Below are 12891 nucleotides of genomic sequence, written 5' to 3'. Positions count from 1 at the left end.
AGCCGAGATTGTGATTCGGCCACTTGGAGTCTGTGAATCAGCCTGGGGGCTCTGCTCTGGCTCCGCGGTGTGGGTGTGTAGGGGGCCTGAAGGGGGTGTGTGTACTAGAGTTGGGGGGCAGAGAGGGGGGCTCTGGCGAGATGAGGGGTGCTCAGTGATCAGCAGATCCCCCCCTGGCCTTAGACTCTGTAACCCCCTTAGTCTCCTAGGCCTGGGCTGGTGGGTGGGCGGCTGAGCTGTCTCAGTCTGTGGCTGGGCCAGACCGGTGCTGCACCCTGCCCGGCTGACGGCGGGGCGCCCTGGGGTCTGAGGGGGGCAGCCCTTGGGGCCTGCCCTGCCCCTGCCAGTTACACAGAGGGCCAGACGCAGCAACAGGGAGAGATAGGAGCAAATGCAGCCACCGCTACGCCGACCCCACAGCACCCCCTGCTGGGAGCTCCCCGCCCAGCCAGCGCCCTGCCCCGCTCCCCACAGCGCCCCCTGCTGGGAGCTCCCCGCCCAGCCAGCGCCCTGCCCCGCTCCCCACAGCGCCCCCTGCTGGGAGCTCCCCGCCCAGCCAGCGCCCTGCCCCGCTCCCCACAGTGCCCCCTGCTGGGAGCTCCCCGCCCTGCCCCCACAGCGCCCCCTGCTGGGAGCTCCCCGCCCAGCCAGCGCCCTGCCCCGCTCCCCACAGTGCCCCCTGCTGGGAGCTCCCCGCCCAGCCAGCGCCCTGCCCTGCCCCCACAGCACCCCCTGCTGGGAGCTCCCTGCCCTGCCCCCCCAGCGCCCCTGCTGGGAGCTCCCTGCCCAGCCAGCGCCCTGCCCCGCCCCCACAGCACCCCCTGCTGGTAGCTCCCCGCCGTGCCCCGCCCCCACAGCGCCCCCTGCTGGCAGCTCCCCGCCCAGCCAGCGCCCTGCCCTGCCCCCACAGCGCCCCCTGCTGGGAGCTCCCCGCCCAGCCAGCGCCCTGCCCTGCCCCCCCAGCGCCCCTGCTGGGAGCTCCCCGCCCAGCCAGCGCCCTGCCCCGCCCCCACAGCGCCCCCTGCTGGCAGCTCCCCGCCCTGCCCTGCCCCTACAGCGCCCCCTGCTGGCAGCTCCCCGCCCAGCCAGCGCCCTGCCCTGCCCCTACAGCGCCCCCTGCTGGGAGCTCCCCGCCCAGCCAGCGCCCTGCCCTGCCCCCACAGCGCCCCCTGCTGGCAGCTCCCCGCCCTGCCCCCACAGCTCCCCTGCTGGCAGCTCCCCGCCCAGCCAGCGCCCTGCCCTGCCCCCACAGTGCCCCCTGCTGGGAGCTCCCCGCCCAGCCAGCGCCCTGCCCTGCCCCCACAGTGCCCCCTGCTGGGAGCTCCCCGCCCAGCCAGCGCCCTGCCCTGCCCCCACAGTGCCCCCTGCTGGGAGCTCCCCGCCCAGCCAGCGCCCTGCCCTGCCCCCACAGTGCCCCCTGCTGGCAGCTCCCCGCCCAGCCAGCACCCTGCCCCCACAGCGCCCCTGCTGGGAGCTCCCCGCCCTGCCCCGCCCCCACAGCGCCCCCTGCTGGGGAGTGACTGTCTTGGCTGGGTGGGCTGCGGCAGCTTATGAGCGAGCGCCCAGCTCTGTGACGTGCGCTGGCGTCAGCCGGGCCCCGGCAGCTCATTGCTCCATATGTGTCAGTGGCTGGAAAATACTTGTGGTTTAGAAACCGTTGTCGGGCACATTCCTCCCCGCGCTGGCCCCGGCCCAGCTCTGCTCCTTGGAAACCGAGGGGGCGGCGGCTGGGGGGAGCCCGGGCTGGGAAGCGAGGGGGGCAGCTGGATCTAGCACCTCCGCTTTCCCTGCCTTTGCCCCGCTGCCTCGCCCGGGGCTGCTCGGAGCCGGCGCTGGTCCAGGCTTGTCCCAGGGCAGCCCCGGCCCCTGCAGGGCCCTGCCGGGGGGGTCTGACCCCCAGCCCTAGCCTGCAGCTGGGGAAATGCTCCGGCAGCAGCGGGGCCAGGCTGGGATTTCTGAGCGGGGCACACCCAGGCAGCAAACAGGATGGGGAGGCCCTGTCAGCTCCTGGCCTGGCCACTAGTGGGGCCCTTCCCTCTGGCCCTGACCTTCGCGGGGGGCTGGCCAGCGAGCAGGGGCTGCCTCTGTCCCCAGGCGGGGCTGCTCTGGGGCTAGCGAAGCCAGTGTGCCGGAGGCCTGGGTGTCCCCGGTGCACTCAGCCCTGCCCGGGGGGAGGGGCTGTTCTGGGGGGCCAGGGGCGTGTGGGACGTGGCCCCTGGCCCCAGGCAGGCCCTCGGCTGAGCTCCGTTGGCTCCTTGCGCCCACGGGGCTGGGGAGAGCTTCTGGCTCTGTCCCCGGAGGGCGCTGTGCTAGGAGCAGGGCGTGTCCCTGAGGCTGCATGAGTCAGGGTGCAGCCATGTGTCGCAGCCCCCTTGCCCTGGGGGTGCGTGCAAGGTCCATGCTGCACCCAGCTGCCAGCTTCCTGTGCGGAGCGCCTTATACCCTGGGGAGCGGCTGGGGTTCCCTCTGCAGCTCCTCCCCCGCGCCGTGCACAGGGCTGGGGGAGGGGTGCTGGCCCTCTCCCTTCCGCATGGCGGCTCCGGGGCTTTCTGCAGCTGGCCCTGTCCCGGGGGCACCCTGGGGCTCCTGGGGTCTCTCTGGCCTGTGCTGAGCCTTGTCCCCCCAGGCCTGGCTGAGGTGGGCTGAAGCCGAGGGGGAGCGGCACAGGGCGGGGAGGTGTATTCTCCTGTGCCCACCGCCCAGCCTCCCAGGGGGAGTCTCCCCAAGGGCTGTGGGGCACTGGAGCCATGCCCCCCATGACAGCAGGAGATCCCTGGGCCTGGGGCAGCTGTCCCGTCGGGGGCACCCGAATGGGCACCAGGGCCCAGATCCCCTCCTGGGGGAGAGTCCAGCCTGGCCCCCCTGCTCCCGGGTGCAGCCCTCTGACCCCGCGCCCGGCTGCAGCAGGGCAAGCGGGCTGCGGGCAGGAAAGGGTTACGAGCAGGAGGCCGGTGGCTGTGGGCTCGGAGGTTTCCTGACTCTCTCCGGCGGGCAAGGGCGGGGAGCCCCCGCCCCGGCCAGCCGCTCTCTGGGGGAGGAGTCTGGGGAGCGGAGGGGCAGGCCTGCCCCCCGGGGCAGAGGAGCTGGAGCCCGGGTCGGGAGAGCTGCTCAGCGCTGCCTCTCCAGTCACCAGCCAGGCGGCAGGGCAGGGCAGGGCAGGGCGGAGATCGCTGCGGGGTACCGGGGACCATGTCCAGGCAGCGGCTGCGGAGCCCGGAGCCGGAGGGCCCCGAGGAGAACCTCTACCTGGCCGTGCTGAGGGCCACGGAGGGCAAGAAAGGTACCGAGCCCCTGCCCAGCCTGCCCCCCATCCTGGGCTTTCTGTGGAGGGGGCTGAACACGGGGGGGGGGGCGGGGGGGCTGGACTGTGACGGGGGATGGAGACATGGGGGGCTGTACCTGCAGGATGGGGGGGCCTGCGATGGACCTGGGGGATTGAGGACATGGGGGGCTGTACCTGCAGGATGGGGGGGCCTGTGATGGACCTGGGGGATGGGGGATTTGGGGGGCTATACCTGCAGGATGGGGGGGCCTGTGATGGACCTGGGGGATGGGGGATTTGGGGGGCTGTACCTGCAGGATGGGGGGGCCTGTGATGGACCTGGGGGATGGAGGATTTGGGGGGCTGTACCTGCAGGACGGGGCGGACTGTGATGGGCTTGGAGGGGGCTCTGCTGCACTGGGATGTAGGGGGCTATGGGGGATGGGGGGGCTGTACCTGGGCGGTGTGGGGGATTGCCTGCTCTGGGATGTAGGGGGCTATTCTGTGCCTAGGGAATGGGGTGTGGGGGTTGCCGGTGTTGGGGTCTCTGTCCTAGGGCTGTGCATGGGGAGGCAGCTGTGGGGAGACCATGCTGACTGGGGGGCTGCTCTGTGCGTGGCGTGTTTGTTGGGGGGGGGCTGACCTCAGCAGTGACCCTCTTTGTGGTGCCAGTCCCTGGCCCTGGTGCTGTGCTCTGTGTGTGTGTGGGGGGGTCTGTGCCCTGGCACCCCAGCTGCTGTGAGCTCTGCCCCACACACTGCCCACCCCCTGGGCATTCCATGCTGGGGGCAACCCCACCCGTGGCACTGTGGCCCCCAGGGCACTCTGAGCAACCCCCAGGGCCCCTGGCTGTCCAGCCATAGCTATAGGGGGCCCAGGGCCTCTGCCCTGGCTGGGGTGTGTTTGGGTGTCACTGGGGCTGTGGGGAGAGGAGAGGTCAATGGGGTCCTGTGGGGGGCTCCTGCCGGCTCTGCCCCCTGCTCCCAGCCCCATCTCCGAGCCCCTCCACGGCACCCCCCCCCCCCCCCCCCCCCCCGTAGGTGCAGTGGCTGGCAGACGCTGGGAACCCTGCCTGCCTGCGGGAGTGGCACTTCCTGCCCCGCCCAGCCTGCCCACGCTGGAATGAGCTGGGGGGGGCTAGGAGAAGCGTCCCAGGGGCTCGATTGCCGCCGTGCTCCTGCCTTGGGGGTGGTGCCCCGCTGGAGCTGAGCCCCAGGGGAGTGTCTGTGCCTCCCCCTCATGTCTGCTGAGAGCTGCTCTGCCCCTCGGGTGCAGCCCCCGCCCCTGTGTCCCGTGGGGGAAGTCGGCCCTGCCCCCGGAGGCACACCCCTGCTGGGCACTCGTCCCAGCGAGTGTCTGGCCCGGGGTGCCTGGGAGCTGCACGGGCAGATCTCCACGCTCTCCTGGCCGGACAAGACACGACACGTGAAACCCACGTGGGGAGGGCAGCTGTGCCAGCCCACCCCCGGGGCAGCGAGCCTGTTGGGGCGGGGGGGTCCCCTCTTCATTCGGGCAGTTCAGGCTTGGAGGGGGGTGGGCTCTGGGGAGGGGAGTGTGGCCATTTACACCTGGGCAAGGGGGGATGTTATCCCTGGCTAGCTGCCGTGTGGGGGGCCCTAGCACCTCCCGGGTGTTCCCAGCCTCCTCACGACCCACAGCTTGCCTGTCCCCGCTGGGCTGTAAGCTGCTCACGGGGGGTGTTACACAGGGGCCATGGGGAGACTCCTCCCTGTCCCGGGCAGGTCAGTGCTCCCCCCACCCTCCCCACTGGCCCAGGGCTCTGGCGGCTAGTGTGGGGCCGGGACTGGAACGCAGGCCTCCTAGCCCCCGAGCCCCTGAGGCCAGTGCAGAGCTGGGCGGAGCCTGTTGCTTCTGGGGCCATGTGCTGGGGGTGATGGAGCTGAGCTGCCCCTCGGGGAGGGCTCGGGGTCCCCACAGAGCTCTGGAGGGGTTCAGCATGAAGGACCGTGGGGCTGGAGCCCTGGCTCCAGAAATGCCTTGGGGAGGGAGGGGGGTTTGGAATGGCTCCTCTGCTCCCTGCCTGCTATGGGGCTGGGCCTTGCTCCTGCAGCCCTCAGAGATGAGGGTGTCTGTGGGGTGAGAGATGGGCCCCCTGGCTCAGGCAGAGAGCAGGGGGGCACCTGGGCATCGTTCCTGGCACTGCCTGCCCATGGCTCGATGTTCCCAGCTGCTGCTGAGCTGGGGCCGGATGGGGCTGAGCTGGTCCCCACCGGAGCAGCACGGCCTGTCCTGCCGGAGACGGGTCCCAACCCCTGAGCCAGCTGTGGGGCCCACCCCAGTGTCTGCAGGGCAGGGCGTCTGGGCTGTTCTCCGGGGGGCCCTGGCCTGCTGGGCGTGCAGACGGCTGCTCCCTGCCGTGTGCCAGCACCCCTACTCCCCATGGCTCTCCCAGTAGTGACTGAGACCCCCGCCCCCACACAGGGACCCCCCGCCCGTTGCTGCCGAAGAGCCGCTCCCCTTGGCTCGCCTGCCCCCCTGCTGCCTTTGGGTCCCTGCTGTGGCCTGTTTGCTGGTGCCTTTGGGGGGCTCTCGCCTCTGCCCTGGGCCCCTAGAGCGTGTGGGGCTCAGGAGGCACCAGCCCCAGGGGCAGCAGGCTCCTGCAGTGGGGTGAGTGCTGGGGGGCACTGGAGGGGGTGCCCTGGGGCCCGGCCGGCTGGGACCGACCCAGGTTGCTGCGCTCGGAGGGGTGCCCGGCTGCTGTGACACACGTGGGAGTGGGTGCAGGGGGCTGCTCTGGGGCATCGGCCATCGGCTCCTCGTGCCCTGGGGCTGGGCATGGGGCACAGCAGGGGGGCACGGCGCGGCGTGTGAGTCATTGCAACCATTTCCTTCCCATTGGCACCGATGAGTCAGGCCCCTTCCTGCCTGTGCTGAGCTCTGGGAGCCTGCGGGGTCTTGCTCATCCCTCTTCTGAGTTCTGGCTCTGCTTGCCGGGGGGGCTGCCGCCGCTCTTCCCCCCCCCAGACTCCGTAAGCCCCCTGTGCCCCCGCACATGCACTAACACCCGTCGTCTCCTCTCTTGCAGATGAGCGAGACCGGGTCCAGAAGAAAACCTTCACCAAATGGGTCAACAAGCACCTCATCAAGGTAAGGGTGCCCGCCCACCCCACCATGGGTAGGGGGTGGGACCTCTCGGCGGAGGGCAGGGCAGCAGGGGTGACAGCCCAGGGCTGGGCAGGTCCCTCACTGTTAACCAGCAGTGACTGGTTAGCCTGTGGAACTCACTGCTGCAGGATGGGTGGAGTGAACAGCTGACAAGAGGCGGCTCCTACTGCGGGGGGCAAAGTGCCGGCTTGGGGGAAGGTCACTGCATTGCTTTCAGGCCCAGCAGCCCTGGTGGCAATTAACCCCCTGTCACTGGAGCTGGGACTCTCCCCTTGGGGGGCCCAGTTATGGAAGGGCCAGCACACCCCAATCCCTTTCCCAGGGGTGGCTCTCAGGAGGGGAGACCCCTTTGGAGGGGACCCAGCCCCTGGGGGGCCCTAGCCTCCTTCAGCTGGTGGCTACCTGAGTGCCCCGTGTGTGACCACTCCTGTCTGGCTGCGAGGTGCAGTCCTGCATACTGCCACGCTACCCGCTGTGCCCCACCCCCATGGCCGCCCTGGGGTGGGCGGGATGCCAGAACCGGGATGGAGAGGGGCACATGGAGGGCATCCCACACCTCCCCGTGTGTGACTTGGGGCTAGAAGACCAGGCTCCGCCGAGCGGCAGCCACAGAGTAAGTGACGGGGAGGCGCTGTCTGCGCTGGGTCGGAGCACCGGGCGCCTGGACTGGGCAGGGGGTGGCGGTGTCTGGGCTGCCCTAGATCGCGTCTGTCCCCAGCCCCCCGGGGCACGTGCCTGGAACTCGCAGGCTGCGGTGGGCACCAGAGCAGACAGTGCAGCACGGGGCTGGCTGGGGCTGCTGGGCGCTGCCCAGCACTGGTTGGTAATGCCTGGGCAGGGGCACGGGGAGCAGTCCCTGCCCACGGCGAGGGGAGGCGAGGGCCAGCTGTGCCACAGTATGTGAGGGCGGTGCCCAGCTCCTGATGGGAGGAGCATCCCCATCTGGCACCTGGCTCCGCTCTGCCTCCTGGTGTGAGCCCCAGCCGGAGAGCTTGGCGGGGTGGGAGAAGGGGTGCCTGGCGACAAGGAGACAAGGGCTGGGCGCCGGAGCAGTGGGAAGCTGTGTGCTCTGACCAGGCAGGGGCAGTTCAGGCGGGCTGGGGAGCAAGCCTCCGGAGCCTCCCTGGCCTGGAAGGAGCCGCTTTGCCTCGTGCCTGCAGGCAGCCCCATGCCCGGCCGAGCTGGCTGGCTGCCTCTCCTCCCACGGCCGCGCTGAGCACACAGCAGCCTGCGGCCCGGCTCTCAATGGGCGATTGTGCTCCGGCCCCGAGGAGAAGGGGATGTTCCGGGGGGCGCTGATGAAGCAGGATTTCAGAGCTGCGCGGCCAGCGTCCTGTAACACAGCGCCTGCTCCCCCACCCCCGCCGCAGCCGGGCACTTGCGAAAACTTGGCTCTGCTGTGTCTTCCACTGTGGAAAGGCGGCGCTGGCCTCCCAGCAGATCAGCCAGGCCCTTCCGATGGGCCTGGGGAGACGGGAAGTGCCTGGCTGGATCCGCATGGGCCCTGCCTCCTGCCCGACGGGGCTGGCACCAGAGGGAGGGGCAGGAACCCTGCAGCAGGGAGTGCGGGGCTGACGGGACAGCTCCCTCGCCCTGGATAGGAGGGACTGGAGCTCTTTCTGTTGTAACCTCAGCTCTTCTCATGAGTCATGTCACTGTCTGCTCTGCCCTGGAAATTGCTGAGCGCTCAGCCTTGCTGGCATCTTGCAGCAGGGAGTTCCCCAGGTTGCTGCAGTGCAGGGACACAGCCCTGGCCCCGCATCTAACCAGTAATGCCTGGCCTGGCCGAATGCAGGGACACGGCCCCGGCCCCGCGTCTAACCAGTAATGCCCGGCCCGGCCAAATGCAGGGACGTGGCCCCGGCCCCGCGTCTAACCAGTCACGCCCGGCCCGGCCGAGGGCAGGAACACGGCCCTGGTCCCGCGTCTAACCAGTAACGCGCGGCCCGGCTGAGTGCAGGGACACGGCCCTGGTCCCGCGTCTAACCAGTAACGCCCGGCGCGGCTGAGTGCAGGGACGCGGCCCTGACCCCGCGTCTAACCAGTAACGCCCGGCGCGGCTGAGTGCAGGGACACGGCCCTGGTCCCGCGTCTAACCAGTAACGCCCGGTATGGCTGAGTGCAGGGAAACGGCCCTGGCCCCATGTCTAACCAGTAACGCCCGGTATGGCTGAGTGCAGGGACACGGCCCTGGCTCTGTGTCCAACCAGTAATGCCCGGTATGGCTGAGTGCAGGGACATGGCCCTGGCCCTGTGTCTAAACAGTAATGCCCGGCCTGGCTGAGTGCAGGGACATGGCCACGGCCCCGCATCTAAGCACTAGTGCCCGGCTGAGCACGGGGACACAGCCAGGGCCCCGCGTCTAACCACTAGTGCCCGGCTGAGCACGGGGACACAGCCAGGGCTCCGCGTCTAACCACTGGTGCCCAGCTGAGCATGGGGACACGGCCAGGGCCCTGCGTCTAACCAGTAACGCCCAACTGAGCACGGGGACGTGGCCACGGCCCTGCGTCTAACCAGTAACGCCCGACTGAGCACGGGGACGTGGCCACGGCCCTGCGTCTAACCAGTAACGCCCGACTGAACACGGGGACGGGGCCACGGCCCTGCGTCTAACCAGTAACGCCCGACTGAGCACGGGGACGGGGCCACGGCCCTGCGTCTAACCAGTAATGCCCGACTGAGCATGGGGACGGGGCCACGGCCCTGCATCCAACCACTAGCGCCCGGCTGAGCACGGAGACACGGCCACAGCCCTGTGTCTAACCACTAGTGCCCGACTGAGCATGGGGCCACGGCCTCGTGTCTAACCACTGGTGCCCAGCTGAGCATGGGGACACGGACACGGCCCCACATCTAACCAGTAACGCCCGACTGAGCACGGGGACACGGACATGGCCAGTCGTCTAACCACTAGTGTCCGGCTGAGCATGGGGAAGTGGCCACGGCCCCGCGTCTAACCAGTAACGCCTGGCTGAGCACGTGGACATGGCCACGGCCCTGTACCACGCAGGACATGCCGCCTCCTAGCACCGGCCTTTGCCCTGGCATCACGAGCCAAGCCCGGCTCCAGAGAGCAGCACGCGCTGGAGCCCGCCTGCCCTGCCCCCACACGCGTGTCTGGCCACGCACATTCTGGTGTGCCTGCCTGCACCAGCCCTGTGCCAGGCCTGTAATCCCTGCCCCACGCTCTGTGCACTCAGCTCCCGGGGGCAGGGCCTGGCCTGGCTGGGACGCATCCGGCACACCCCAAACCAGGGCAGACAGCCAACCCTGGCGCCCGTGGCCAGGGCCCTGGGCTACCTGCACAGGCAGAGCGCAGGGTGGCCCATGGGGGGCAGCGCATGGGGCCAGGCAGGGGAGATGCCGGGGCTGGCCAGGCTGTGGGGCTGGGTGGGTGGGAGCTCGCTGGCCTGACCCATGTGGGCCGTGAGGCTGGCACAGGGAGCTCCGGCTCTGTGCAGGGGGCAGGCACGGTGTAGCTCTGCAGTTCCGCCATGGGGAGGCCCCCTGTGTGGGGAGGGGAATCTCTCTGCTTTGGTTGGCTCCCCATCGCTCCCTGGGGCCTGCTCCGCCCAGGGGGTGAGTGCTGGGCCGGGCTCTCCCAAGCCGAGGGGCTCCAGGGGCACTGCCCGGAGTGGAGCATCCAGTGTGGGGGGCCCAGGATCCCTGCTGTGCTCGCGGCCCCGGGGCATGGGCAGCAGGCCGGGCGGGGGCTGGGGAGCTGAACACAGGGTCTGCACCTCCTCTCTGCCCCTAACCCCCCTCTCTCTCTCTCTCTGCCCTCCCCTCCTGCGGCAGCATTGGCGAGCAGAGGTAGGTGGCATCCCGTCCTATGCACGGCGTGACCGACGGCACCACGCATGGCTCCTGTCTGCCCTCCCTGCTCCCCAGGCAGGGCCATGGGCTTGGGGCTGTGGGGGGCGGAGGCCATGGGCTGGCAGGGCTCAGGGGCAGCGCACCACAGCGCCCGGAGCCAGGCGCAGGCATCAGAGCTCCTGGGCTCCGGCCCCAGCCTGGCCCTGCCAGCGTCAGTGCAGTGGGGAAGGAGGCCAGCCCAGCCTAGCCCAGCCCTCGGAGTGGGTCAGGCCCTGAAACAGCCAGCCTCTGGCAGTGTAAAGGCTGCCCGCCAGGCCCCACAGACCCCGCTAGCTCCAGACAGGTTAGCGCTAGGCACACGCCCAGCCCCTGCATCCAGGACACTCGCAGAATGCCCAGGCCCGCTGGCCCCGAGGAACAGAACGCACCCGCTGTAAGACTTCTCCCAGGGCCAGCGCCTGGCTGGCCCCCTGCATTGTGCGTTTATCAGGAAAGACCAGACGTCCAGGTGACAGGGGGAAGGATCATCCAGGTAATATCCAGGTGACAGGGGGAAGGATATTGAAAACAAATGGTGGATGCAAAACCAAATCGTAGCACGCTTTCTGGAGACCGCACGTAGCTAACCGGTTCCCCTTCCGGCTCAAGAGCTTTCTCACCCCAAGTTCTCGCCAGTGTTTTCACCCCAGGCTGGCTGAGACCCCGCTTTCCTGACTGCCGACGCGCTGTCCATTTACTTCCTAGAGTAGGGCTCCGGCGGGGCGGGGGGGTGTCTCTGCTTTCTAGAAACACCCCCAGAGTCCATTGGTTTTACTCCTAGACAGGATAACCCCTGGGGCTTGTTTGTTCCTGTGTGCTCCTTTCCTGGTGACGTCACCGCTCTCGGCTAACATTTGACTTTGTGTGGAAATGGGCGTCCATTGTCTAGCTTACCACACTGATGCACAGTGCTGCCTTGTCTCTGTCGGGAGGACTCGGGTGGAGGCATGTCGCCTTTGGGAACGCAGTGCTCTGGTTCGGATCCACGCCGCCTTGCATGGCACGCACCTGCGTTTTGCAGTGACCGTGATGACCCGTGTGACCATGGCTTTCGTTTGAGCCCTTCCATGATGTTCTTTGGCGAACGAGTCAGACACCTTCACCCCTTGTCAGCGGGCGGCCGAGGTGCCGGGTGAGGGCAGCCCGCCGGGCTCAGGGCTCGGCCGAGGGCTGGCCGGCGGCTCCGTGGCTGCGGTCAGCTTTGCCCCCGTTAACGGTTCCTTTCCGTCTCCGCAGGCTCAGCGCCATGTCAGCGACATGTACGAGGACCTGCGGGATGGCCACAACCTCATCTCGCTGCTGGAGGTGCTCTCGGGGGATACCCTGGTAGGTGGCACTGCTGGCTCCCGGACTGCAGCTTGTGCACAGCCGCCTCCCCGCTCCGGGGCCCGTCCTGCCAGCGCAGGGGCCTGGCCCGGCCCGGTCCGGTCGGGGCAAGGAGCAGGTTCTGGTCCGGTGCCGGGGGTGGGGAGGGGAGAGGTTCTCAGGGCGAGTGTCTGCTCTGCGCTGCTCCCCCCGCATGCCACGCCCTCCTCTCCCCCCCCCCCCCCCCGCGTCACATCCCCCCCACCCCCGCCAGGGCACGTCCTCGCCCGCTGACCCATAGGCTGGGCCCCTGCCCGGCCCAGCACCACCTCCCCCAAACCCTCAGGCCCCTGCAGACTCGGGCCCGGTCCCCTTGGGGGAGGGCCGTGACCCCTGCTTCCCCGGCACCCCTGCCCGCTGACCCCGCATGCTCTGTGACCCCTGACCTCTCGCCGGGCCTGCTCGGGAAATCAGCCTGGTCCCCGGGCCCCCCGGGCCCCCCGGTGCATCGTGGGCTTTTAACACGTTAACGTTACTTTGCGACACTGAACTTTCTGCTTCTTTGTACTTGTCTGCTGACCTCTGACCCCTGACCTCTGCCCTCTGGCCTTTGCCTCCTGTCCGTGCTGCTCCTGCTGGCTAGCCGAGGGAGCGCGACCTGATCAGGAGCGTGCGGCCGGTGAGTGGTTCCGCCTTCGCTCCCGGCCCCGCCCCGCCCGGCCCGCCCGATTGGCTGGGGAGCCACGAGGTCACGGCGAGCCCAGCCACTCGCCGCTCGGCTCCACCCGCCGCTCGCCTGCCATTGGCTGGGCTGCGGGGGCGGGCTGGGGGGCAGGCACGGCCAGGGGAGGCCCCGGGGCCCCGCTCTGGGGCCGGCCGCGCTCCCGGGGGCCGCGCCTGCCGGGGCAGAAACCCCTCCGAGCCCCCCGCGCCCCCCGGCCGCTCGCGCCGCCGGCTGGGGCCTGCCGCGGGGGGGGCTCAGCAGGGGGCGCTGTCCCCGGCAGGCAGGGCTGGCCCCGGGGGGCGCTAGGGGGCAGGGAGCGGGGCGGGGGCTCAGCAGGGGGCGCTCTCCCTGGCAGGCAGGGCTGGCCCCGGGGGGCGCTAGGGGGCAGGGAGCGGGGCGGGGGCTCAGCAGGGGGCGCTCTCCCCGGCAGGCAGGGCTGGCCCCGGGGGGCGCTAGGGGGCAGGGAGCGGGGCGGGGGCTCAGCAGGGGGCGCTCTCCCCGGCAGGCAGGGCTGGCCCCGGGGGGCGCTAGGGGGCAGGGAGCGGGGCGGGGGCTCAGCAGGGGGCGCTCTCCCCGGCAGGCAGGGCTGGCCCCGGGGGGCGCTAGGGGGCAGGGA

General features: G+C 70.2%; 1 protein-coding gene across 15 annotated transcripts in view; it reads left to right on the top strand.

The window, feature by feature from the left end:
- The window catches only part of PLEC (plectin), a gene marked incomplete at its 5' end in the record, with an annotated part of 181230 nt that overhangs the window by 109979 nt on the left and 58360 nt on the right, over positions 1-12891 (top strand). For 4 of the 15 annotated variants that reach the window (XM_084621756.1, XM_084621766.1, XM_084621758.1 and 1 more), the window contains 4 exons: positions 6309-6370; positions 10190-10204; positions 11483-11572; positions 12195-12230. In XM_084621756.1, coding sequence (XP_084477882.1) covers positions 6309-6370; positions 10190-10204; positions 11483-11572; positions 12195-12230 — 203 coding nt within the window. Of the gene's footprint in view, positions 1-3102; positions 3281-6308; positions 6371-10189; positions 10205-11482; positions 11573-12194; positions 12231-12891 lie in introns of those variants that run through there. The other 11 variants (XM_084621757.1, XM_084621762.1, XM_084621761.1 and 8 more) reach the window with 6 other exon arrangements.

This window comes from Lepidochelys olivacea (genome assembly GCF_965140295.1).
Source record: "Lepidochelys olivacea isolate rLepOli2 genome assembly, chromosome: 2".
Lineage (NCBI taxonomy): Eukaryota > Metazoa > Chordata > Testudines > Cheloniidae > Lepidochelys > Lepidochelys olivacea.
The sequence above is the reverse complement of the archived record's forward strand: the minus strand, read 5'-3'. Positions and strand labels throughout refer to the sequence as shown.